Source organism: Athene cunicularia (assembly GCF_003259725.1).
Source record: "Athene cunicularia isolate RWA chromosome 4 unlocalized genomic scaffold, athCun1 chr4_part1, whole genome shotgun sequence".
NCBI lineage: Eukaryota > Metazoa > Chordata > Aves > Strigiformes > Strigidae > Athene > Athene cunicularia.
Genome location: NW_020799098.1, coordinates 35,554,089 through 35,581,976, shown reverse-complemented (window position 1 = coordinate 35,581,976; position 27,888 = coordinate 35,554,089). Strand labels below are relative to the sequence as shown.

General features: G+C 37.5%; 1 protein-coding gene across 1 annotated transcript in view; it reads left to right on the top strand.

Annotated features, from left to right (window-relative positions):
- Positions 1–27,888, top strand: part of TENM3 (teneurin transmembrane protein 3) — an 829,296-nt gene that overhangs the window by 768,786 nt on the left and 32,622 nt on the right. Inside the window, 9 exon segments of the mRNA XM_026846573.1 lie at positions 5,213–5,429; positions 6,469–6,588; positions 6,988–7,249; positions 13,901–14,168; positions 14,742–14,885; positions 18,029–18,278; positions 23,923–24,155; positions 24,680–24,834; positions 25,696–26,570. Of these exon segments, the coding sequence (XP_026702374.1) occupies positions 5,213–5,429; positions 6,469–6,588; positions 6,988–7,249; positions 13,901–14,168; positions 14,742–14,885; positions 18,029–18,278; positions 23,923–24,155; positions 24,680–24,834; positions 25,696–26,570 (2,524 nt within the window).

Here is a 27,888-nt window from a genome sequence, read left to right as displayed (position 1 = left end):
TGCCAGAAACCCACCTGGAAAGAGCAGCAGTGTTTCTTCCCTTTCCAATAGTACGTGCAATCAGCCCACTAACCTCTCGAGCAAGCCATTCAAATTCCAGACAGCTACAGGAAATGGTGCAAGGATGTCTCTGCTGTATGTTTATTGTTGGAGATTAGGTTATCTGAGCACTTATGCTGAATTTATACCGTTACTGCAGGTAGTGTGATTTACATCGCAGTTGGCTCTGTGGTTATATGATTAAAGTTATCTTCGTTGTTAGCTAACTGATATGCTGTGGTTGATGTTTATGTTTCATCCTACACTGGATAAAATATATTTAATATATTAATGTGAGTATAATTCAATAATAACAGTGTCTACTGTTCCTTTAATTCTTAGCTCTTTCTGGGATTGTTCAAATTCTGTCAACATGAGCATCCCAAGAACCTCAATGGGAATATTCTCCGTAGGAAATGCTGATGACATCAGGGCATACTTGATCATTTTCCTTTCTATTGACATGTTGACTATTGACATATGATGGGGATGATTATTTCTTTTAATACAGATTTCTGAGAGTTTTTCAGACCATCTCCTTTCTCTTTAAGGTTCACTCTTTATTTTTCCTTGTGTTTGATTTGGATAATAAAATACATAATTTTCTTTGCATTTTAGTAACCTACAAGGAATGTGTGTTTAACAAGCAGACCTTAGGCTGAAGTAAACTCTTAATGACTTAGTGGGAAGAGAGGGAGTCAGAATCATCTGTGGGCAGAATAAGTCTAACTTCTTTACTTGGGAAAAACATGTCACTATTACACTTTAACAAAGTGGGCTATTTTTTATCATCACTGTAGGAAGAATAAGCTGTTTACTCTTTAGTTTAGGTAGGTCTTTATTGAACAGATTTTTTGATAAGTTTGCTTTTTATTAGCTCCTATCCAATTATTAAGAACAGTTACAGGTTTCCACCAGCAGGATTTAAGGGATTGTTAATATTCTTTTATTACTAAAATGAAAATAAATACTGTAATAAAATAAAGCATACTTAGCACTACTGTTCTTTTGTAATTACTTGCATGGCCTAGGATAGCATGCTGCTTACAAGCATTGTCACAGGGTAGTACAAATTCAGCCTAAAGATTACCTAAACAAGGCCTCTTCTCTGACAGTGGCTAATAGCAAATGTTTAGCAAAAGAATATAATAGCACAAATGTGAACTTAACATTTTCTTTCACTAGCAAAGACATTAACTGGCAAGCTGCTAATTAAAGTAGGAAATTACTGCCACAGGATGTTCTGAATGTCAGAAAGGTTACTAAGTACAAAGATAACCCAAGCTCATGAAATTTCAGGAAGTTTGTGCTTGAATTAGGACTGATACAGTGGCATGCTCATGTTCTCTGCTTTGTGCTCCAACAGTTCCCATTATTCTTCAGCTTTTTGTTAGCATCTGTGGTTGCTGGGGAGTGCTGGATTGATATATCCATAGCACTTATCCACGGTGACTCCAGGATTTCTTTCTGGAGTGACAGCTCATTTAGAGCTTGACACTTAATATTCCAGCAGGAATGTTGAATTTGAGTACGCTATAGGTATGCTTATAGAGATACTGCAATAGTAACATTGAACAAGGTCCTTGTGCACGGCTCAGGAATAAATCAAGGGCTGTTTCTGCTTGCTGCTCCTACAGGCAGTCATTTTGGTGTCTGTAATTGAGTTCATTCATTATAGCCTGTTGTAAAATTGAGCTTTGTGAGGATAACTGAGGTTTGTTACTGCAGTTTTCTGTCCTTCCAGCTTCTTGCCACAGTCACCAAAACCGTCCCAGTAGGATGGCAAGCATCATAGCTCTGGAACTGTATTCTTCCTATGTAGACACCAAATTTCACTTTGTGGAGAATTTTGTGGCCCAAATATACAGTCAACTTATTTACCAAAAATGATTCATGTAAGTCCTTGGACACAGTCTCCCCTTGATGCTGGCAGAACTTCTGCCCAGGAATTTTGTCTCCCTATTTTTCTTCTTCCAGCAGTTTTATACATACCCTTTAAATTACATTTAAAATCAAGAACACCCACTGATGCATCTCATTTTTTAGACATCCATAAGTGTGAGAATCCACTGTCTTGACTCCTTTCATTTAAAGTTTTGGGGGTTTTATTAGTCCAAATAAGTGCTTTTATCACCAGACCATGCTCCATTGCAATTCTGTGCATTTTGCAACAAAGGGAGAAGTAACATTAGGCAAAATTTTTACAGCTAGACTTTAGCTTCTGAGGAAGAAAACAATAGTGTAGTCATTACATCTTCTGTATATAGAAGAACCACTTACATCTAACAAAAAAGCACAAAATAGCTTTCTGAGACTGATAATGATTGTCCAGCTGGCTGTAGGAGTTTCATTTTCTTTATAATTTCACTATCATATTTGAGTGATATAACTGATAAGCCAGTGTTGAGCTAAGTCTCATATTTTTCAGGCTAAACAAAATTCATCAATAATTTTGCAGAGCTATTTCAAAAAGGAGATTTTACTCTGCTTCACACAGTGCAATAGAGTACTCAGCTTAGAGGTACTAGATAGCTCTAGCCACATAAGTACAGAGAAAGAATGAAAAATGTTTTCTCAAGTTATAAGGAGCCAGATTCATAACCATCCGTCACTCGCCTGGGCAAGTTGCTGATAAACTCCCCAGAAAAATAACAAACAGCATATCCCTGTATCTTGGCTGGTGAAAATGAGATTCTTTCTCTGATTGATGTTAGCAGAGAGGCTTGTAAAAATGCATTTCCAGCTGATTAGTTCAGAAGGTGTCAATCTCATGCAGTTTTATGACCTGCAGACTATACTCCAGATGTACATTTGCTTTTTATAAACTAACAAAGATGAATGATGAAATTTGAGCATTTCTTTGGCAACTGTACCAAATATTGCCTGGGAGACCATACAAAGATAGGAAAATCCAAAACTATGCTTTTAACCATCAGTACCCCCAGCTTTGACACTGATCCAGGCTTCTAGAATTAAAACCAGCAAGGGAGGTTGGTACCAGCTAGGAAAGGGTTTCATATTGTACAAGATAAGACTAGACAATCACCTAAATCACAGATGATTTCAGATTGGAAAGGCAGCTGGAAATCATCTAGTCCCACACCCTGCTCAAAAGTGGAGTGAACTAGAGCAGGTTGCTCAGGGCCATGTCCAGTTGGATTTTGAGTATCTCCACCTGTCTGACTACTTTCACAGTAAAAAAAAGTTTTTCTTATGTTTAGACAGAATCTCCTGTGTTTCTGGATCCACTGACTCTTGTCCTTGCTGCGCACCACTGAAAGGTGGTCTTTTTTACACCTTTTTTACACATTGATGAGATTCCTCCCCTGAGCCTTCTCTTCTCCAGGCTAAACAGTCTGAGGTCTCTCAGCCTTTCCTCATAGGAGAGATGTGTCAAGCCCTTAACCATCTTCATGGCCCTTCACTGAGCTTTCTTTAGTATGTCCATGTCTCTCTTGTACTGGAAAGTCCAGCCTGGACCCAGCACTCCAGATGTGACCTCACAAGTGCTGAGTAGAGGGGAAAGGACCACCTCCCTTGACCTGCTGGCAACTCCTCCTGATGCAGCCCAGGATATCATTGGCACCTTCTTTGCTGCAAGGGCACATTGCTGGCTCATGTACAACTTGGTGTTCACCAGGACTCCCAGGTACTTATCCGCAAAGCTGCCTTGTAGCCAGTTGTCTCCCAGCACATACTGGTGTGAGGGGTTGTTCTTTCCCAAGTGCAGGACTTCGCACTTTTCTTTGTCGAAATGCATGAGGTTCCTGTCAGCCCATTTCTCCAGCCTGTTGAGGTCTGTCTGAATGGCAGCACAACCCCCTGGTGTATCCTCATCCCAGGAAAAATCAATGTTCATTCTTTTCTCTTAAAAAAGTTTAAACTTTGATATACTTAACGACAACTTTTTCATCCCTTTTATTTTCTGTGAACTGACTTCAATGTCAGCTGAGTTAAATAAGAATTTTAGATGTGCAAAAGAATAGAAATCCCAGTCTTTTACTATTTTGCCAATCCTCTAACTGATCCACGTAGCACAGCAATCCTTAGAGGAATACCTTTAGAAGATCTCTGTTTACTTACACTCTTTCAACGTATGATTGAACAAAAATGGATTATATTTTTCCCTTCAGAAAGAAGTTTTACTCTAAAGCTAGATTCTTTTGTGAGAGAAGCAGTCATGGGCTTCCTCCAAGTGCTGCATTGGTATATTTTTCAGTTTAATGCAGCAAGCAAGCTCCCTCTCAAATCTAAATGGAATAATAAAATGTTTGAGCTATTTCAATCTTGCTGTTCTTTTGGGGAAACAATTATCAGCTATGTGATACCATATTACATTCATCTAGAAATTTTCTGTAGCTGACATTTCCAGACTCATTTTCGTTTTGACTTTACTTACAGCAAATTAGTAGTTATCAATTTGATCTTGATTTTAATCTTTCACCAAATTAGATTTCCAGTGATGTGTCAGATCTAATGCTCATTATATGTGAATATTTCACCACATAAGCATAAAAGCACCCATGTGTTTAAATCGTGTTTATACTGGCCAGCATTCCTCATCGGTTTATTCAGAATAAAATCTAAATGTTAAATACAGATTTTGTTCTCTTATACATTTTCATGCAAAATAGTTGTGGAAATTGCCTTTGCCACTAGCAACAAAATCTTTCTGCCAAGGTATAAAGGAATTCACCTTGATATACGTTGTGAAATATTTAAAGCTACTTGCAGCATAGATATGCTAAAAAACTTCAGGAAAACAGCCGAGTGGGAGTTACTTGTTTCTTTTCTCTAGCAAGTCAAATAACCTCAGATAAAAGCTACTTAGACCCACCTAAAATGTTTAATATTTATAAGTTAACTGTGTATTTAGAGCCTGAGTGCCTTCATTTTCTGGTTTGTTCAACATGTTTTTAGAAGAGTATTGAATAAATAGGTTTAATTTATATGCGATACTGAGTGTACTCAGCTTACATGGATTTCCATGAGAGTTTAAGAATTCAGTGGAAACAAACTCTCTTCTCTTAATTGAAAGTGAATTCATTAAAATCTTAATCGTTAGTATTCTTTCATACTACATAATTTTTTTAATGTCTCTGCTGGCTGGCTCATTCACATGCAAAGGGGCAGGAGGAAGAGTTTGTTCATTTGTGTGAATTTCTGCCAACAGATGGGCTAGTTGACTGTATGGATCCTGACTGCTGTTTGCAGAGTTCTTGCCAAAACCAGCCTTACTGTCGTGGACTACCTGATCCCCAAGATATTATCAGCCAAAGCCAACAGTCGCCATCTCAGCAAGCTGCCAAAGCATTTTATGACCGTATCAGTTTTCTTATCGGAGCTGACAGCACTCATGTCATACCTGGGGAAAGTCCTTTTAATAAGAGGTGAGCATGACTCATCATTTACTCATGAATACAGAAGAAATTGAAGAGTGTGTTAGATTCACATTTAGGAGAAGATCACTGTGACTGCAAATTTCATGGCATGGACTTTCAACAGAGACCTTTTCTCCTGATATATCAAATTGGTCATTTTGTCTCATTTCCAGAAAAACTCAAATTGCTAGTGCTGGTAGATTACAGAATGTATTTGCCATGCTTAGTACCTGTATTCTAACAGGGCACTTCATTAAAGATTAAATAAATTTGTATTTAACCAGTTGATTTGGGCGAGCACAGTTGGAAATACACCCAAGCAATGAAAACACTTCAGAAGGAAAAGTAAAGATGCACTTTTAAAACTGAGCTCACTAAATAATATAAATTATGAATTAATGTAATAGAACTGTTAAGTGCACGACAGTATAATTGCATAAACTATTTGACTGGTGCTCTGCGAAGCAGTAATGACCTGAAAATAAACCAGTAACAGGAAGCAGGTGTCTGGGATCTCACTGAGTGAAGGAAGATGATTTACACTAGAACTACTGTGTTTGCAGTAATTTAACAGCATTAATGTGTTTGGGCACAGCAGTTGATTAAAAGTTGTTGCACAAATGTTCCTTATTGCTCTTTTAAATTTTGTACTTCATAGTCCCTGCAGTTTTACAGATTGCTTTGATGCTAATTGAAAAGTACGTTGTTCTTTAAGAGTCTGCCAGAGATATGACTTACAGTGGGAACATCTAGAGTCTATAAGTTCTTAAAATTTTTCAGGGAATTTCTGGTCTAAGTAACTCAGACAAAACGCACTAAAGGAAAATAAACTATTGAAATAAAGTTATTATCTGTAGATTTTGAGGCATTTGTTTATACAGTGTAAATTATATGAACTTGTAAAAGGGTTAGAGTTTCAGGAATGTTTTTTTAATGGTAGTTGATTCCATGTGCACATGCATGTGTGTGTGTGTTTGCTCTACTAGCTTTTATTCGTTCAAAAGAATGAAAAAACAAATTGTAATTTGATCCTGCATCTTTTTCACAGTCTCGCATCCGTCATAAGGGGCCAAGTATTAACTGCTGATGGAACGCCACTTATTGGAGTCAATGTCTCCTTTCTACACTATCCAGACTATGGATATACAATCACTCGCCAAGATGGAATGTAAGTTCCTTTTGAAGCACTTCTAAGTCATAAAGACAGCAAAGGCGTTACTGAAGAGCTGCTTGTAAAAGTAAGATAATAATAAAATAATGGAAACAGAAGACATGAAAAAAATGACTGACCAAAGTTATACTTTGTACATTCTTCAAATATTAAACATGCTGATTATATACTTTAGAAGTAGAAGGGCTTGCTTAATTTAAATGCAGCATCCTAAACTCTCCATTCTCTTAGTGCAGTATTATGTAATATAATTTAATTGATTTCTTCATTGTTCCCAGTAGAGCCATTCTGCCTTCAGAGCAGTACAATGGAATGAAGAATCAATCTGTAAAATGGAGGCTGTGGATGGCTTTGGGAATTTGCTGACTAGCTAGCCCTCCTGGATTTTTTTTCTAGGTTTGACTTGGTCGCAAATGGTGGTGCTTCTCTGACACTGGTGTTTGAGCGGTCACCGTTCCTAACACAGTATCACACAGTATGGATTCCCTGGAATGTCTTTTATGTCATGGATACCCTGGTCATGAAGAAGGAAGAGAATGACATTCCTAGTTGTGATCTGAGTGGATTTGTAAGGCCAAACCCTGTTATCGTGTCATCACCTTTATCCACCTTTTTCAGAATTTCTCCTGAAGATAGTCCTATCATCCCAGAGACACAGGTAAAGCGTGCTTCAAATAAATAGTGTTTTGTCACAGGCAAGTATTAAACAACCATAATTAAAAGAGTGCAAACTACGGTTTAAAAATAAATAATTCTGATTAACTGCTAAGAATTTGCAACATGTGATTATTTTCAATGTATTTATTTTACGGGACAATTTTTTAAATTTCATCTGGAAAGAAAAAAGGTAAGAAAACTTGGTATACACTACTGTCTGGTTTTATGTTTGTTTGCATCATATACTTTACAGAATGTCTTCAGCAATCAGGCACTGGCCCATCAAAATGAACGCACTATAGTACATCTTGACTTTTTGGACTGGCCTGCTGTTAGAAGTGCACATCAGAAACTGAAAATGAACGGTGTTTTTCCACTATGTCCGAAAGTCCCATACAGTTCACTTTATCTGTTTAGTTCTAATAAATAGCATGACACTCAGATTTTTATAAACTGAAAGAACTCTCTGTAACACCAAGGAAAGGCTTGCAAGCCAATGAGCATATGTGCTTATCTACTTCTTCAGAACTTGTAGTGGCAAAAGTTAAGACTTAACATCAAAACCTTGCTTTAAATGGAAAGAACTGTGGCTGGAATGTTTTTTGTCTTAGATAGATGTATTAAATTCCTCCATCTCAAGTAACTCATCACTAATACAGTCCTCAACTCTTAAAGCAGAATTGCATTTCAAGAAGTAATATTTATTTCATGATCAATTTCTGATAAAACTTTTCATAGTGAAACAGCACTCTTTCTGCCTCCCTCTTTCTCTCCTCCTTTCTCTCACTCCATTCTCTCCCTCTTTCCTCTCTCTCCTTTCCTCTCTTTTTCTCTCACCCACCTTCACAGTGTCATAATTACATAGGGCACTCTTTTTCCCATTCACTAAGAAATGTCCCTTGTCTCTTCAAGGGAGACATAGAAAAAGTATTCAAATATTTTCATGCAGAGCTCTAAAGAAAAGAGCAAAATCATTAAGCAATTCATGGTTAGGAGTAGGTTTAAAGTAAAGATGTAAGGAAATTACAACTAAATGCTCATACAAATCTAGACTGTGGTTAGGAAATTGTTGCTTTTATCCTATCATTTCTCTGCCTTTCATAGTTGCAAGTTGCAATTAAAAGAAAGTATTTACAAAACACAGTCCACTGAAAAACAGTTCTGATTTACTTGTTTTGTCAACAGATGATAGATTCAGTTTCTAAAGTGATGGAAAATGGCTTAGATAGATGTGGTATAAATCAAGAAAAAAGTAATAATAGAAGAATGTCAGAAAATACATACTTTCAAAAAACACTTGTAATGTCTAGGTAAACAAGTCATTTCAGGAACAGAGGGACTAATGAAGCCAATTCCTACTAATTCCCACCCAGTGCTATAATTTCAGCTGTCTGCCACATCTAATCCTTCCCTCAAGGACTGCATTCAGCCTTTTTCTCACATGAGTACCAACTTGGCTACTTCTTCCCTACCTGAACCCTTTCTTTTATAAACCCCAAAAGAACTGAATTCTCTTTAGAGATTTCTGCTATTGTTTCAAATGTTGTTGAAATTGGTTACCAGGTTCAAAAGTAGTGAGGTGGGAGGGCTGACAGGCAGGACTAGACTGGGTCACACTGATTTCCCTAGAAAACCAGCCATAAGGAAAGTTCATATTCTCAGCAGATCCTAGGCAGTTGGTGTTGATGGGTCATTTATGATGAGGTAAAAATAGTACTGTCGTTATGTATGCAAAACTCTGGTTCCAGTACTGTGTAAAAAAAAAATCAAGTAGTATTTTTTTCTATATTCTTTGCTCATCATACATGTATTCCCCTGCTTTGACAAGTGAGAGCTGCACAGCCATGCCTGGGACGTACCCCTTTAGTGTCAGGTTCCCCTCAGAAATGCATAATGCTCAGCAGTCTGTCTCCCAGAAAATTCACTACTCTGATAAAAGACGGTCAGAACCAGATTCCATTCAAAACCATCTGTTCAGCTCCAGGGGAACTGCTGTAGATCTTTTCATTAAAAAAGGACAACGCCAGTTTGAAAGTGTGGGAGACTGGGTGAAGGCACAGAGAAAGAAACTGTTCCCCATGTAGCTTCAGTCAGTATTAGTCACCCTGTTTGTGTGGTGTGACAGCACTCACTGTCACATACTACAGGAGAAAATCATCATCCCTTGGAGATAATGTTTCCAAAAGAGTGTACTTAGTGGCTTAGGAATCCCAAATTAATCAGAGAGGGAATTAAAGTTTGTACCAAAGAAGAAGCGGCACAAAAGAAAACTGAAACAGAAGGCGAACAAGGGGAGAGAACAAATGCAGTGGGTAAAAGGGTGATCATAGACCCAACAGCTCATTACTCAAGAGGGATGATAATAAATAACATGTTAACTAAATTCTGAGTACTTAGGCATGACTTTATCTACTTTTAATTGCAAGTTAGCATGCTCTGCCTAGACTTAACTAGCTGAGTTTAATCAGTGTGGACCAAGACAGTAAACTGCATGCAGATGAGGGAGATCAGGTTAAGCTGGAGCTGCTTATATGTGTTAGGTAATGTTGTTGCTGTCTTTTTTCCTAATATAATAAACATCTGTTTGCCACATACCGCAGTGCGGTCTGGCAGAAACCCACATGTGAGTTACAATGAGCAATTCTGAAATTGAGTTTTTGACGCTTTCCTTCTCCTAAACTTGTATTATCCCTTTTACGTACGCTTGCAAGATGCTTTCTGCAGTTCCCAAGCAGCTTGTTTCCATCACCTCAAGTGTGTGGGAGAATGAAGGCTGAAGAGTTTTCCTTCAAATTACATGTTCAAGGTTGCCCACTTTTCTCCTCCTCTGCCCTGACTCACTCTCACTACTGGCAATACTATACAGCAGAAGTTGGCAAAATGTATTTACCCAGAAGAATTCAGGGTAAAATATGGGCCTCGGTGACTTGATAAAAATGACTGTAACTTCAAGGTGGCCAGATTTTCAGCGATTAACCTATTTTATCATTTAAACAGGTAGTATAACAGGATGTCTAGACATTCCAGTATTTAAATATTCCACTATTACATGGGTGCTGCATCCTAGTTTCACTTAGCTAGAATCTCCAGAACTTCAAGTTTGTACTGAGCAAAAAATTGAGATTACTTTTAGAGCCAGATATCTCCATTTATGTGTCTTTGTTTTCCAGCACATTTTCTTGTTTTCTTCTCTTTTGCTTTCTGTTTGAAACTTTATATACACCTCTTGATACATTTTTTTATGGACACATTTTTAGACTTCTTCACATGTATGGCTTTTTCCTGTCCCTCTTCTCTGTGGTACCTCAGCAGTGTTTTAAGTCTAGAAAAAAATATTCTTTCTCCTTGCTTTATATTGTTAACTCAAGGTTATTTCTTCACAAGTTCATTTAAGAGCCTCAATCCTAGAGGAAGTCTTCTTTCAAAAGAAGATTTTTCCATCCTGAAATGAGCAGTTTCAGCTTCTACTTAAAGAAGTATAATTTTAATACTCCTTGGTCTCAATATTTTTGTAACGGCAGTAGTTGCCAATATCTACTTCTATCTAAAAATGCTATCTTTACCCCTCTCAAACGAAGGTGATGTTACATTTTAATTTGCTAGTTCAGCAGTTACTTCTCAGCAAAGAACCTTTTTCTGACATTAGGACTAAAGCTTGCACTCACTTGTGAAATTTGTTCTCAAATCCTGTATTGAAGTTGCTCATTTTGCCAAAAGAATCATGTCAATACAGCAGGCGTTTTTCCCCCTAATTGAATTAAATTCCTTATTCAGGGTTCTTAATACCACCAGAGCATGTCACTTGAATCATATTATATTTTGGAGCAGGAAAGCATTCCAGAGCCTGGACAGCTTTAGTCCTGCTGGCCACGAGAGACAAGGAGCCCTGCACAATTTATGTGACTCAGTCACCAGCTTGAATTCTCAGGACAACAAACTCTGTGAAAACTGAGGTGACCCTTATCTCAGTCCTGTAGGTTAAATATTTCATAGCTGTCCTTCCGAGAAGCTTGATCATCCATAAATAAAATGTCAACCGTTAGAATTCAGTGGTTAGGCTATAACTCAGTCCCCTTAGGGTATCAGCCTTTCTGAAGGTAGTTTGGTACTCTATCTGGAAAAGGTAAAGTACAGACAGCTTGGTTATGTTGGCAATTCCTGATGTGACTTTTATACCCAGTGACTTTCCTGATTGCTTTACAATTGATGTGTTGTCATGGCTCCCACAGGACGCTCACTGCTGTGCCTGATGATTTAACTTTTCAGATGAACATTAAACTGTGTAATTCTCTTTGTAATGCTTGATTCTGGGAGAGAGATTTAGATGCATAACCTTACCTCTACATTTCTAAAGTTCTCAAGAAACTAAGTTACTACAGGGGATATTTTATGGAAAGAAAGAAGTTATGCATCAGATTTCCAGCAGATATTTGAGGCTTCTGCAGAAACTAATAATAGGGGTTCAGGTTTTGTCTTAAACCTCACTGAGAACTGCGTGTGTCCTAGTTTCTAATTTGATAGTAATCCAAATACACAGTGGAATTTCTTGAAAATTGAAACTTCAAGGTGTCCTCTTTATTGCCTGTTATCTCAGCCAAAAGTACTAGAAGACCACCTAAGTGCTTAACGCTGCTCTTCCACAGTTGCAGTTGTAAAAGAAGCAATGGTCGTAACAGGAGACCAGTGAAGTCCATTAAATTGTGTCCTATTACAAGCGTATTATTTCTTTTTCTCCTCTTGCTTACAGAGACCTCCATCTGTCAGACTAGTTTTAATGTGCAGTATATGAGAGTCCTGCTGATGTCTTGAGGAGGAATTTGTCTTTTGTTCCTAGGTGGTTTGTGGTTTTCTTTCAAAGTCTTAGAGTAGGAATATGCTCACAATCACTTCTGTCTCTAGAGAGAGGAGGTTTTGTTTGTGTAGAAAAGAATTACTTGTTCTCTGGCTTAGATGCTGTGCATATATTGGACTGAAGGAGAACAGACTAGATTTACAAACAGAAATTGTGCCACTCTCACCTCCTTCCAAGTGATGGTACTGCTTGTAATTTCTTAGTGATGGCAGGTTCTTGGTGAGGAAAAAAGAAACATTCGAAGATTAAGAATTAAGAATTTTTAAATCTGAATTTAATTTGTCTAGTATCTTCCAATTCCTCCCTTCCTTCCTACAGCTCTCTTACACTCTTATTGCAGAAGAAGAGTTGCATGCCTACATATAGCAGATGTGAATAACCATTTGTGCCAGACAATGAGTCAAAATACTGTTTCTGGTTTTTTGTTACTGTTACTGGGAAGGAGATGGATATATTTAATACCATATAAATCTTTATATCCCAGCAAAATGCTAACATAGAGGACAGTGTTGCACCTGTTGCCCTCAAGAGCATGAACCACGTTATTTGACTAAATTCAACACAGGCAGTTGTTTAAAAGCAGTGTCCAAGGATTTCTCTATGCTAGAGAGCTAAATTAGCACTTCTTCAGTAGCCAGCTTTTGATCCTGCTGAAGTCTTAAGCCTAATATTTGTGGCAGTGCTCTCCCTGAAGTCTGCTTTCCACTAATATTAATTAGTGTTCCATTTTCAGACTTTAACACTCGGAGACAGGAAAGTAAAATAAAGCTTTCCACATTTATTTCCCCAGGAGTGCTCCTTTGACACCATCAAGGCTCTGGGCTTGTGCTTCAGCATCCTTTGGCTTCTCTTCCCACCAGAGAAACATTATCTTTATAAATGTGTCTAGATATATTTTTTTTTCTTTTTTTTCCAATAAGCTGGGATACTTGGTAGCTGTTCACCTGAAGTGCTGGCTCTCAGTGTTTATGTCCTGACTGAGGGATAGGACAGTATAGGCTGTCTTCATCCACGTTACACAGAAGCCTTTCACATCCATCCATCACCCACAGAAGCTCCTCAGCTCAGAGGAAAAGACAAGGTAGAGGGGGGGAGGAACCTTTTAAAAATAAAATTGAATCATTGCACCTCTCTGAAATGAGAAAGTGGTGAGCTGATGTCTGAGTAGTGAATATTGATCAGGAAATATGGAAAAGCTTTCCCTGAGGCATCCTACTTATCTATCTTTGAAATAAATGGAAGAATGCTCTGGTTTAAAGTATTTACAATCCACAGGTAATGCAAATAATCACCCAGAAGTCCTTCTTGCTCCTACAGGAGCAATTAGACTTCCCAACCCAAATCTGAAGCTCTGCAGTGCTCAGAGACTCTACTGCCTATATTATGTATCCATAGTTGGGACAGGGGTGGCAGCATAGAAGGGGCTATTTTCACTTAGATGAAAGATGCTTTTTTGCCTCTTTTGGGAAAAGCAGTTTGGAATGTTTTCCTGCTCCTGCATGCTTCCTTTCCCCCCATAAAAATAAAGGAGAGATCTTTGAAATCCTTGAGCAGAAAGTATCAACTAAGCAGCTTCAGTATAACAAAGAATTTAGGCTTTGCTTTTCAGAAAAAAAAAAGGTGAAATGTTGTTATTTATTTATGTGGTTTTTACATTATTAAATGAAGGCCAGGTTTAGATGATACTTCCTAATGGGTTGTCATGTAACATCATGTCAGGTCTCCTTTTATGATACCTGCATTGTTATGTTCAATTTCAAAGTCATTCAAATACTGTATTTTCTTCTTGCCGATGCATAGGTACTTCACGAAGAAACAACAATACCAGGAACTGATTTGAAGTTATCATACTTAAGCTCCAGGGCTGCAGGATATAAATCTGTTCTGAAGATTACTATGACCCAATCTATTATACCATTTAATTTAATGAAGGTTCATCTTATGGTGGCAGTGGTGGGAAGACTTTTCCAAAAATGGTTCCCTGCATCCCCAAATCTGGCTTACACTTTCATATGGGATAAAACTGATGCATACAACCAGAGAGTCTATGGATTATCTGAAGCTGTTGGTATGTGTGTTATGGAGCTTTTCTGCATTTCTGCTGTTGTCTTGAAAATAAAGAAGTACATCTCAAATGTTTGTATCGATTAAGTAGAAAATGTTTAGCAGAATAAGATGAGAAATAACGATGGGTATTAACATTTATTAGAAAATACTAATTAAACTTTGAATTGTAAGAAGAAAATTCCTTCAAAAGGGAAAGAGACCAGTCTTTTTTCACTTCTAGTTCTTCCCCATGAAGTAGCCCTCAGCCTAATAATACAGTACAGTATTTAGTCTGCACACTCTTTGTACTTTAGAGCACAGTAGCATTCTGACATACTTCACAAAATGGCTTTCCTCTGTACCTGTCCTAATACATTTACTTTTAATAACTAAAATTATTTTAGTAACCCAAGATGGCTCTTTAAAGGATTTTGGAATCCTATTTAGCATTTTCAATACATCCAAGGAAGCCACAGGGATTTTCAGGTAGCCTGGGAGAGCACAAGAACACGTGTAGTTTAAGCAAATCGCCTTCCTTAAACTCTTCTTCTGAGTGAGATCCTATACTTAATGAGGAAATTTACTATTATTTCAGTGTCTGTAGGTTATGAATATGAGTCCTGCTTGGATCTAACCCTCTGGGAAAAGCGGACTGCCATTTTGCAGGGTTATGAACTGGATGCCTCCAACATGGGTGGCTGGACTTTGGATAAACATCATGTATTGGATGTTCAGAATGGTAAGGACTTCATTTGCTTCTTGCTAATTTTAATACTCAGCTACACTGCACTTTAGGTATCACATTTTAACTTTCCAAATGTTTGCTTTGTTATTTTAAAAACGGCAATTACAGAATGTTTTGCATATGGTAAATGTTTTAGCTTTACAGTGTATGTCATGTTTCTTTATCCTATAAATGCATATGCATTAATAATTTCATCTAACAGTGTCAGCCTGTTTCTGATATGCTTACCAAAAAAAAAAAAACCTACCCAAAAATGTTGAAATTGTGTTTAAAAATTGAGTGATGCTAGGGAAACACAATATTTCTAAGGCAACTGTACATGTCAGCATTGTTATTGGGATTAACTGTGTGTATGTTAACAGTATCTTGAATGATGTTTTCGCTTCCAGTTTTCACAGTGACTGAAAATTAAACAGCAATAAGAGACATTCCTGCCAAACTGAGTGCTCCTCACTCCTAGTATTAAATCCCTCATTTATACAGGTGTTCATGTCATGATATCCCCAGCCCCAGCACAGATGCTCGTGGGAGCAGTCGGCACATGGGTACCATCTCTTCTGGAAGATGAGCACTAATTTCCACTCCTCACGTTTAAATCTTCCCCTGAGGTGAATCCTCCCCAGGACGCTGTGGTCAGCTCAGTACACAGCAGGCGGCAAATGATGCTGCCTTGAGTTAGCAAGGGCACATGGGCCCCTTGTATCAGGACAGAGTCCAGTCGCTAGTGAGCAAGTCTTCCTTGATTTCAGTGAAAAGATGAGGAGCAATACGCATTTATAAGAACTGTACCTTGGCACCAAGGTAAATTTGTCCAGTGTGCTACTCAGCAACTGTCTGGAGGGGACCATGCTAAGGAAACCCCAGCTGAACACTGAACAGGAGGAAGTTGGGAAAAATTTGGCTGGAAGCATATGAGAAAGGTGAAATAAGCAGTCACATGACTCAAGATAGGAGATGGTTGCACTGAATTTTTATGCAAAGGTGGAGCCCAGAATTAATTCAGCAGGAAGAACGTCATTTCTACAGTACCTGGTGTCCCTTGGAGGTCTCTCACTAGTACATTAGCTTATTATGTGTGATATGCTAATCGCCACCTAAAGCACTGCTTCTGACTGGTAGAAAAACAAGGTAACCAAATCAAGGGAAATAGTGTCTTTGTACCTAATTTAAAATGTAAAAAAACCCCTGTGCAAATTATTATAAGGTAATCTATCTAAAAATGTAAAGAGCTATAATTATAAATGTATACATGGTTGATTCTGTTCACAAGGTAAATTGATGATGGCCTTAAATTATGTTCAAGAGTGTATTTGACAAGTAATGACTTTTCAAAGTGACGTGTGTCTAATTGAATAAACGAAGTGGAGAGTTGTAATGACAAGGTAGATGAGCTGGAGAAATTTATTCAGAAGAGAGTGCAGACACTATTTGTACGGACGTCCCAAACTACTGCAGTAAATAGCCTAATGTACATCTTTCAGTCTGTGATAATAGAGGAGAAATGCAAAGGACCGATTTTTCAAGGTAATGACAGAATAAATCAGGTGCAATAATGCACTGTGCTGACTTGTAGAATTCCTCTGATGAAAATTATAAACTCAGCTATTTCTGGCAAAATTATGGTACCATGATTGTCATAAATGATATAATCATAGGAGAGAGAATTTTGTATACTGTTAATGCATTCTGGCTTTAACTATTAATGAAAAATACATTCTTGCTCTTTTGATTCAGATGACTTATTTAGATTAATTGACATTAGGTTTCTATAAGCCATTTTCATTCTTTCTGATTTTATCATGTATATTGGTTCTATGTTTATAATCTCCTAAATTTTGTAACATTAAAAAGTTAAAAGACACCTAAAACATTTAAAGAGGAAAACAATGTAATTTTTTCGCATCTCTTTCAGTATAAAGAGTGCATTATGGGAGTGAAGAGAGAAAGAGGAATACATCTTAAATTCCTTCTAAGAATCTCAGAAGAGAAATGTATCCCTCAGCTCCAAACTGCCTTTGAAACTCTGGGCACACAATCAATAAAACATGGATCACTCTAAAATACAAAGTGACATGTGGTTTACGTAGGTTACACCACAGAAAGACATACTGTTACTTAGGAATATAACCATCATAGCTGACCATTTGCAGAGTACACCTCAATGGATTCATTGAGAGATATAATAAGGAGGGTCCCAGCAACACTTTAACACACCATAAAGTCACACCTTTTTTCCTAAGACTGAAGAGTTAACATAAAGCATGCATTTTTCTTCTCAAATTTCCTATGGAGGCTATAAGGAAGAAAAATACTGCTGGCACATTGCTTTGTCTTCACGAAATTATTGTTCCTTTCATGCCTCAAAGCAGAATTAAGTTTAAGAGGCAGGTTGGCCTGGCATCACATTTTTTTTGCTGTTTTGACATTTTTAATAACTGCCTATAACTGCAGACATAGTATTGAGGCAGACTTTGTTGCCAGAGGTACATTTTTGTTGTGAGCTGAGTAAAGAGTCTTTTATAATACAAAATTGAGGCAATCTCCAACTTTTTGAAGTAGCTCTTTAATTAATATTTATAGTTTACAGCAGTAATCCACTTTAGATTACATTTGACATGTTCATAATTAGTAATAGTAGGACTTTAGGAATACAATTTGCAAATACAATTTTTTCTTTTTTATAATTTATGAACAGTCAGAATTTAAGTCATTTCTGGGGACGCTAAAAACTGTAAAGATTTATGGACACAGACCTTGATTTCATTCCGTACACCTTGCATTTCCTTCAACATGACAATTTTTATTCTGAATTATAAATATTAAAATGACTAACATTTAAAAATAAGAATGATTGAAAACTTGTTTGTGTTTTAATATGCTAGTATATTTAGTGTTTCTGCTACATTTTGTGGACATGATCATTTAATGCTTCGTGTGTGTGTGTGTGTGATTTAAATGTAACTAAAAATGTTTTAATAAATTTCTGTTACTTCTTAGTGAGAAAATATGGTGGTGAAACCAGTAAAATATATTAATCAACTAAAAGAATATTTAGAATAGTTACACATTATATTATGTACACATTCAAGGTTTTTATAAACTGGTTTTTGTTTTGTGTTTTCTATATTATCTGCCAGGAATTCTCTACAAAGGAAATGGTGAAAATCAATTTATATCTCAGCAACCCCCAGTTGTTAGTAGCATTATGGGCAATGGAAGACGACGCAGCATTTCCTGTCCAAGTTGTAATGGTCAAGCTGATGGTAATAAATTACTGGCTCCGGTTGCCTTAGCTTGTGGGATAGATGGCAGTCTTTACGTGGGGGATTTCAACTATGTTCGGCGGATATTCCCATCTGGAAACGTAACTAGTGTTTTGGAGCTAAGGTACGTTTTTTTCTCATCTCAGACTTTTGGAGTTGTGAATTACTGTTGCAAACTAAAGTATGGGATATATTTCTGACATTGTGTAAGTTAGAGTTTCCAAATGCTTTTGGGGACAAAAAAACGTTGAGTCAAAATATTTTAAAATGGTTGAAAAAGTATTTAAACTAAAGTGAAAAAGTTTTATCCTGGTAAAGTATTTTAACTATGCTTACCTAAACTGTGAGAATGTGATCTACCCAAAGTAATTATTCTGAGGATTTTAAGAGTTAACCTATGTAGTCAACATGAGTGGACAAAAGACAATCATTCACCACTTCACTAATGATAGATGTAAATATTGCCTTCTCTTCATCTTTTAACATCCTTTCTGAATGTTTTTCTAATAACGTTTTTCTGTTCTTTTTTACTTGCTCCCAACAAGAAATAAAGATTTTAGACATAGGTAAGCATTCCTTAAAGAAGATTTGTATTTTTCTAACTGTTCTTTTTTCTTTTTTTAACAAATGAATGCTTATAATGGAGAAGTCATTTCTGAGACTTATTACTAGAAAAGAAGAGTATTTTTCAAAAATAATGAGTTCATATGTTTTAGTTATGTCAGCTGTCAGGCTGTATCATCCTTTCGGATATGAGTTCCTCTTTTCTCATCACTCTCTGTCCACAGTCAGGCTTCTTTTTCTGCTTGTGTACACTCTCCTTTGCTGCCCCCTCGTCTCTGCTCACTCCTAATCCTTGATCCTGTCAAAACTCACTCTTTGATCAGATACCCCAAATATGATAATGGCGTATAATTAATAAAATTATAAAAGTATCAAGTGGGTTGGTTTCATTAACCTTTTGATGTTGAGTTTTTTCAGGCTTACATTTAACAGATTTGTTTCTTTAAAGGTCAGCTTCTCTTTATAATGCAAGTTGCAATTATCCCATAATAACACAACTCCAGGAGTTAAGATTTTAAAGTACACCAGGATTCATAAGACTGGTCATAAAAGCAATAAGAATCAGAAGAATTGTAGTACAACATTCATCGTCCTGGCATTGCTACAGTAGTAGCAAGAACAGAAGAGAAGAAGGTGGATGCTTAGAATTGCTTTGCCACAGCAGCCAGTGCAGATAAGGAGACAAAAACAGTTATGCTAAAGTCTTGTTGGATACATGAAACCCTGCAAGACTTTGTGGCAAAACTGCTAAATATAGAGCTTAACAGTCCCACTGATCCCTTTCTCTCTTTTTTGCTGCCACTCATTTTCCTTCCTTGTGTTTAAGGAAATCCCAGAGTCACATCGCAGTCCTCCTTGGTTTTTAAATTTACCTTGCTTTGGACATACTTCTTTGTGAGGAAGGGCTTTGTGTTTAAAAATGTATGTTTCAAATGTGTTAGGCAAAAAATTCCATGACTAAGTAAGGTGTTTGCATCAGTGCTCATGATCAGAATTGTGAGTTGATGCACAGTCTAGCTGGTTTTGTGTTATTTTCCAGGTGTGACTTGGAGTTTGAGTCTTCTATTTGGTGGTTTTAGGTTTTCACTATTATGTTTAATTTGCATTTGTTCCACTACTTTTAAAATCATTATATTCCTTCTGGTATCACAAAGTTGCAATTGCAGTTGGTTAAGACAATGTCTTGGCAAATGTATGAAATGGAATGGGCAAAGAGAATTAAGGAATGGATGTGTAATGAGGTTTGTTTTGCTGTAATTTAGTAGAGACGCCGCCTTCTGCCTCTGGCAGAGCTGTGGTCACAGGCTCAACTGCAGCATTTCAGAAACTAGACCCCTGCATGTAAAAGCTGGCAAGGGAGAACATTGAAACTTTTGTCCTTTATTCATGCCTACACTTGCAGAAGCTCTGGGTAGCAAAATTGCAATCATACTGCACAAATTAGTGTAACCTCATTTTCATGGGCCCATATAGCGGCTGTGAAGCGAGGGTTCCACCTGAGGCAGGAGGAGGCACAGAGGGCTGTGGAGAGCTGCCTCTGCAGGAGCGGTTGTGGAGCCAGTAGGCAGGAGATGTGGAGCCCACTGCACAGCCTGACACGGTCTACTACAAATTTGAGTTTTCTCTTCCATCATACATTTTCCCAGTGTCAGCTTAGCCTTAGGGGTTTGCTGCTTAGGGCTGCCTAAGCCAAGAGTGTCATCTTTATGCTTAATACCCTCTGAAGCTTTTTATTTTATTAATTTAGCTGATTTTTATTTATCATGTAAACTTTTAGGATCCAGCAAATCCTGTTGCTATGGGCTCCCCAGCTTAAGGACAGACACACCATGAGACCAAATAGCTTCTTTTGCCTGTGTGAAGTCATGCAGAGCCCTGTGAAATGCTGCACGTCTGGGTGGCCTGTAGGAGAGGGGGGGAGAAACTGTCCAGTTTCACTGGCAAGTCCTTCAAACTGCTGAGGAGATTTCTGTTTAAACTGCAGTTTGGAAAACAGCCCTCAACAGACCACTTTGCAATACATAATTACTAAGTATCTAAACTAAGAAAATGCACTAAAATATGCATTCCCCAAGTAAAACTAACAAACGGGGTTAAATAATAGTTCAGATCTATTATCTTATTCAAGCATTCAACTTTCCTCGCCTATAAACAGTGCTTCAGCGCAGAGTGACGTGTCTCCTCCCACCTCAAGGACCCTGTACTCTAAATTTGAGAGACATTGCAGATCAAATTTATCCTCTCATGTACCAGTGACCTAACATTTTTTCAATCTTAAAGCTGAACTGATGTCTTTATACACACTGCCGCTTGTGAGTGATTAATGCTGATAGGCATTCATGGAAGAAGTAATTTTTAGAAGGACTTTGATGTCAGGGAGGTCATTTGTAGGCTATGGCAGTATCCCAAGTCTGTAGAGAGCCAGAAAAAATCTTATCAAAACATAAAAACAGCTTCAAGGGTTTATGATTTAGAAGGCACAGAGTGAATGGGAGAGAGAGGGAAACTGAAGCAGCAGGAGTATTTTTTTAAAAGTTTGTGAGTGGAGAGTAATGCAGGTGATCTGACAGCTGAAGAAGTAAAAGATCAACATAAGATAAAAAGCAATGGGCAATAGATCATTACAGCTCTCTGTGTGTGTGCACACTTAAAATTCAAAGCACTTACTATTTGGCATAGACAGAACAAGTTGATTTATAATAATTTGTCTTTACAGGAGCCCATGTTGGTATGTAACTGCATGTTTTGCAGCTACTGACAGCGATTAGGCAATACTGAATGAGTCAAGTAGTCACTGCCTGTGGATTTTCTTTCTTTGCATTTGTTGGTTTTGGTAGAAGGCAGAATCTTAATAGCATTTCAAGCTACAGTGAAATAGAGTAAACTGCTGGCTGCTTATCCCTGTACTATTTTTGAGATCTGCAAAGTGCCCATGGATGTCTTCTTGCTAGAAAACAGGCATGGTTTTCACTGGACAGTTATTCAGTTCCTCAAATTGTACCTTACTCCTGTAAATTAGTGTTTTTCTCCTATCAGCTAAAGCTACCTCCACTTTTTACTGTTCACTTGAAAAGAAACGCTGAAGTTCTTAACTCAGAAAGGAGCCATTAGACATCTACATATGACAAGTTGGAGAGTTTTTATTGATTCAATAATAATATCCTAGACACTCCCAAACTTTTGAGGTTTTTTTACAAATGAGAAAATAGCCATAAATTATCAGGTGTATTTTTTGTTTGATGAAGGGACACTACATACTATGAGAACTTACCACAAATAAGAAGAGCTTTGTCATTTTTGTTGGAATGAATTAGAACATAGAAATATTTTCATATTTATGAAGAGCTTTAAAAATTCTTTTTCAAAAGAAATAATTGTGTTAGGCATATATTATTTAGTTATTGATTTGATTACTCTATTCCAACAATTGAAAAATATGATTGAGGTAATGTTAGGTGAATTGGAAAGGTACTTTCATTTAGATTTCAGTAGTATGAGAAAGGACTTTATTTTAAATTACAACGAAATAACATTTAATTGCACACACATTTCACGTTTTGCAGTGCGTTTATATATGAAGTGTCTGCAAAGTTTCTTAAAGACCAGAGTAATCATGTAAATGGGTATAATTTAATTTGGATTCTACAGAGGTATAAGTAATTTGTACACTAAATAGTGATCATATTAAATGATCTGTATGTAAATGAAGGTTCCGAAAATACCTGTCAACTGTTTAGCACGTTGGCAATAATAGATTTTTAACAGACAGAAATTTAAAGTCAGACTATATTTGATCGTTTTCAGACATGCTGTACAACACTCAGCTCTATGTCAGAGCTTTTGAAGAGGTGCTAATCACTTTGTGTTTGATTTCATTAGTCTGCTTCACTTGGTTTCTTCACTCTGAACCAACATGTTGAAAGTCTTAAAACCAAAGAAAATCCTATTTATGCAACACATTTTTTCTGTGTTTTTGTAATTGGATAGCTATAAAAATCTGTCCCCACTAAAAGACGTAATCTGTTCACAAGTTGTTCCTGTTGGTCTCTTGTTGCTTTTTCCAAGTGGCAGTACATAAAAATGTGTTACATTAGCACAGTTATGTATTTACAAAATGTGAAGTATAGCATTCTGCGAACAGATGTTTGGCTATCACTAAGACTGGTAGATCTGTTTAAGCAGCGCTTTTGCAAACATCAGAAGTGGGACTGACTGTTCTGACACTCTGCTTCAATCCATTAGGAAAGCATCTGAAATTACCTCCTGTATTTACATGACCTTATTTCAGCTCTTTGTGCCATAAATTAGGTCAGGAATCCCAACTGCAGCGGGTTAAGTTCCTACATCATAATGTATCAACCCAAAAGGTACTCTCCAGGGCTGTTTTTTTCACCAGCAGGGGAGAAAAGACAGTAATTCTCAATTATGTGGCACCAGTGGAGAGGCAAAATGTACGTTTCTGGGAAAACGGTTAGCAATATATATTTTCACTGCAATAAAGACTGTGTTGGCATAGTTCACGGTTTTGTGCCAATGTGTACAGTTATTTGAAATATGACTCTGAGTTAAGAACAGAAAAGCTCCGTTCAGCGCTCTGATGGAAAAGATGACGTTTCCGAACGTGTTAAATCATGCCTATCACGTCTTTGAAAGCAGTGGATTAAACAAATACTTATGAAGGATGTCTTATCTCTTGCCTGTAAACTAATAATACGAACTCTGCCTTATCTGTTTATGAATTATATAAACCACGCACCCCAGCAGTCTTATATAAATTATAATAAAAAAGATAGGACGATAACAGCAGCAAAGTGTAAGCAAGGGCTGGGGTCCTGCTGAAAAGTTTGAAACTGGATCAAGGTTCCCAGAAAGCCTGGGAGTTTTTAGACTCCAGCATTTTGATTTGGCGTATTACAGAGACAGGAGCTGTCTCTAATTACAAAGCATGGAACAGGCCTGTGAGCATCACAGACAAGATGGATCTTCTGTCCCAAAAGGATGAGTAGCCTAGATTGGACTGCCTGTGACACAGGCAAGAAATGTGACCCAAAAAGGTTTTGGGGCCATAACCTGTGCTACCTATGCCTAGAGCATCACTATTGGTTTTAACTATATATGTGTTACTGCGCACTACATATGAACTGAAGCCCTTTCTTCTTGATCCAATGTTACAAATATATGCAATGTATAATTCCATTTTACAGCAACAACCCAGCTCACAGATACTACCTCGCAACTGACCCCGTGACAGGAGATTTGTACGTTTCTGACACAAACACGCGCAGGATTTATCGGCCCAAGTCACTCACAGGTGCAAAAGACCTGACCAAAAATGCTGAGGTCATAGGAGGAACAGGGGAGCAGTGCCTACCATTTGATGAAGCAAGGTGTGGTGATGGAGGCAAGGCTGTGGAGGCAACTCTCATGAGCCCTAAAGGTAAAAAGAATTATCTCTCCATAACTTTCAAAATAATAATGAAAGTTCAGAGCTGAGGGTGTGATTGTGTATAAGTAGTGAACCCAGGAGTTGGCTCAAAAATGTGGTTTTGAGTAATTTTTTCAACTGGAAAGACCATTGAAGAAGAGAACTACAGGGAATCTGGGTTGATTCTTTAGGAAATATTTGGCTTGCATGGTTATTGAGCATTTTTTTAGATTATGTGCTTGGCAGGCAATGGTGAAGATTTAAAGTCAGTGTTACTTTTGGTCCCACTTATCCCATGTTTCAGGTTAACTTAAAAGCTATGCCTTTCTCAACACACAAGAGCAAATGTGATCAACAGTAGTAGATATCATACTGAATATTGGTTTATTATGCAAAATATGTTTACAAGCTGGTTTACTACCTACTGCCTATGATCATGTTGTCTGCCCTTAATTCCCACATACCACTTATGCCTAGTTATGGAGAATATACTCACTGCTAGTACAAAAACCTAATTTTTATTCTCTTCACTGAAGGAATAGCCATAGACAAGAATGGATTAATCTACTTTGTTGATGGGACCATGATCAGAAAAGTGGATCAGAACGGAATAATATCCACTTTGCTTGGCTCCAATGACCTGACCTCAGCACGACCTCTAACCTGTGATACCAGCATGCACATCAGCCAGGTACTTCTTAGTTGCTGCTAATTTGGAAAGCTGAGCTGGGGCTAGAAATCCAAATGCAGCTTTCTTGCCCCCAAAATAAAACTGGGTGGGGTGCATAATGGCTATTTAACAACAGAATTTGGGGAGGAAGAAACCTTTTCCAAGGGCTTGAATCACAGTGTATTCTCTTAGCTATAAATGCTGCTGTATTCAATTTTTCTGCCCATAAAGTTCAGTTCAGTTTAGAACAGCAAAACTATCAGAAGGAAACATTAAATCTAGAAGTAAATACTGGGAGAATAGCAGATCTGTTAGAACAATTTTGGCATGTTGATATTTTCTGAATCACTAACATCCTTAGCCTACTAGAGTGAATGAGAGGATATATACAAAACCCCCATATTTTTCTATTTGTCTCAAATAACATGTGTAGGTAAGAAGGGACATCACTAGTGGTATGTTTAAAAATGGAGTGCAGTAGGTGATTTGTAATCTGGAAACTGGTAAGTTATTTTTGCTATTACAAGAATAAAAGATGAGTACTGTCCTTAAAGTATGTTTTTACACTTTGATATCTGTCTCTATTTTTATTTATGCATTTGTGATACAAAAAAGTATAGCATTTATTGGAGGGGAAATTCAACCTCTATTATAGCTCCAGTGGAGCTGGCTTTTTCTCAGTAAAATAGATGTCTGAACACAGTTCCCCTTGCTTCCCTGAAAAGCTTTAGTTTGCTACATGTATTTTCATACAAGTCCTTTTATCATGATTGCTTACAGCAGATGAAAAATATCCTTACATGAGTGTCTAAAACTGAAGGTGAAATAATTTATTTAATCTGCACTGGTTAATTGTTTAACAAAACACTTCTATTTGTTAAGGTTCGTCTGGAATGGCCTACAGATTTAGCTATCAACCCAATGGATAACTCCATTTATGTTTTGGATAACAACGTAGTTTTGCAGATCACTGAAAACCGTCAGGTTCGCATTGCTGCAGGGAGGCCAATGCATTGCCAGGTTCCTGGAGTGGAGTACACGGTGGGGAAGCACGCTGTACAGACCACGCTTGAGTCAGCAACTGCCATCGCCGTGTCCTACAGTGGGGTACTTTACATTACAGAAACTGATGAAAAAAAGATTAATAGGATAAGACAGGTCACAACTGATGGAGAGATCTCATTAGTTGCTGGAATACCCTCAGAGTGTGATTGCAAAAATGATGTCAACTGTGACTGTTATCAAAATGGAGATGGCTATGCTAAGGATGCCAAACTCAATGCCCCTTCCTCCTTAGCTGTGTCTCCGGATGGCACCCTGTATATTGCTGATCTGGGAAATATTAGGATACGGGCCGTGTCAAAGAACAAACCCTTATTGAATTCAATGAACTTTTATGAAATTGCTTCTCCAACTGACCAAGAGCTTTATATCTTTGATGTGAATGGTACTCACCAATACACTGTGAGTTTAGTCACTGGAGACTATCTATACAATTTTAGCTACAGTAATGATAATGATATTACTGCAGTAACGGATAGCAATGGGAATACTCTTCGTATCAGACGGGATCCCAACCGGATGCCAGTAAGAGTGGTCTCTCCTGATAACCAAGTCATCTGGTTGACGATAGGCACTAATGGATGTTTGAAAAGCATGACTGCACAAGGGCAGGAGCTTGTCTTATTTACCTACCATGGCAACAGTGGACTTCTGGCAACTAAAAGCGATGAGACTGGATGGACCACTTTTTTTGAGTAAGTACATAAAATAAAGTTGAATGCCTTACAGTTTTATTGGGTTACACAGTGCCATTTGTAATATTTCTGGAGAGTGATGAATTAACTATAAAGATGACCTTTGATAACAAAAAGCACAGAAAGATACTTTTTGTTTCCCATACTGACTTCCTCTGTCTGACTTCTTTTGAACATTGGGTCTGAATAATTTTAAATTCATTATGGTGAATTTATGTATTGTAATAATAGTAAGACAACATTTCATTCTTGTCAAGACAGCTGTAACTCAGACAACTACGATTTTGTAGATTTGCATCAAAAACTAGATTTTCATCCCATTTGCTCATTAGATTGACACTGCTCTGCAGCAGATACTGACAAGAAATTTGTCTTCACTGTTCAATTTTTTTTTTTTTTTCTAAGTGAAAGCATGTCTGTGTGGTCTTCTATCCCCCCCCAGAAGAAGCTTGGTGCTTATTTTTTGAAAAAGTGTTTCACTGAGTGACAAATACTGAGAAAGGACCTCCTGCATGACACAGCAGGCATTCACACAGGTGAAGCTGGGCACAGGAAGCTGAGAAAAAATGTGGGCTATGGGGGGAAATGTCATTCTTGGAGGAACAAACTGAAAACACAGAGACTACCAGCAACATGTTATGTACAGGTGCAAGCACAACAGCGAGAGTTAGATAGTGGAACAGTAGAACTTAAAATTTTTCCAGCCCCAGAAAAAATCTTTTCAGTTAATTGCTTTACCCTCTGTTACAGTCATTAAGTCATCAGTGCCGGTTCATAACAGCCAGATTAGCAAAACATTTTACAGAATCCTCAATTATATTGACTAAGGAAGGTCATGACAATTTATAGATAAACTAATAGAACCTGGGAGATCATGTACGGGTTTTATAGGGAATTTCATCCCCAAATGAGCTGAACTATAAACTGATGCGCCAAACAAAACATACCAAAAATACAGTGTAAAACACAATTGCTTCCAAAAAAGACTGATGTAGAATTAACACAAATTTTTCCCAGTCATCTTTGTCAACTGGAAAAATAAGTGTATTTTTAAATCACAGAAAAGATGTGCTAAGGTTGGGTAAAAATGTGTGTATGAAGGAATGGAAGACATAGAGTTAGTATGATAAGTAAAAGTGTTAGAGGGCCTTCAGCTGAAGTATTCAGGATTACAAAGGGCATCATGAAAATCCACTAAGTCCCTCTTCTTTTTCTTTCTTTTTTTTTTCCCCCCTCTTTTTTTCTACTATCTTTATGATGAAATGCAGTAGCAACTGCTGCCAAGGTCAGGGCCTAAAAAAAAAGCTTTCAATTCAAC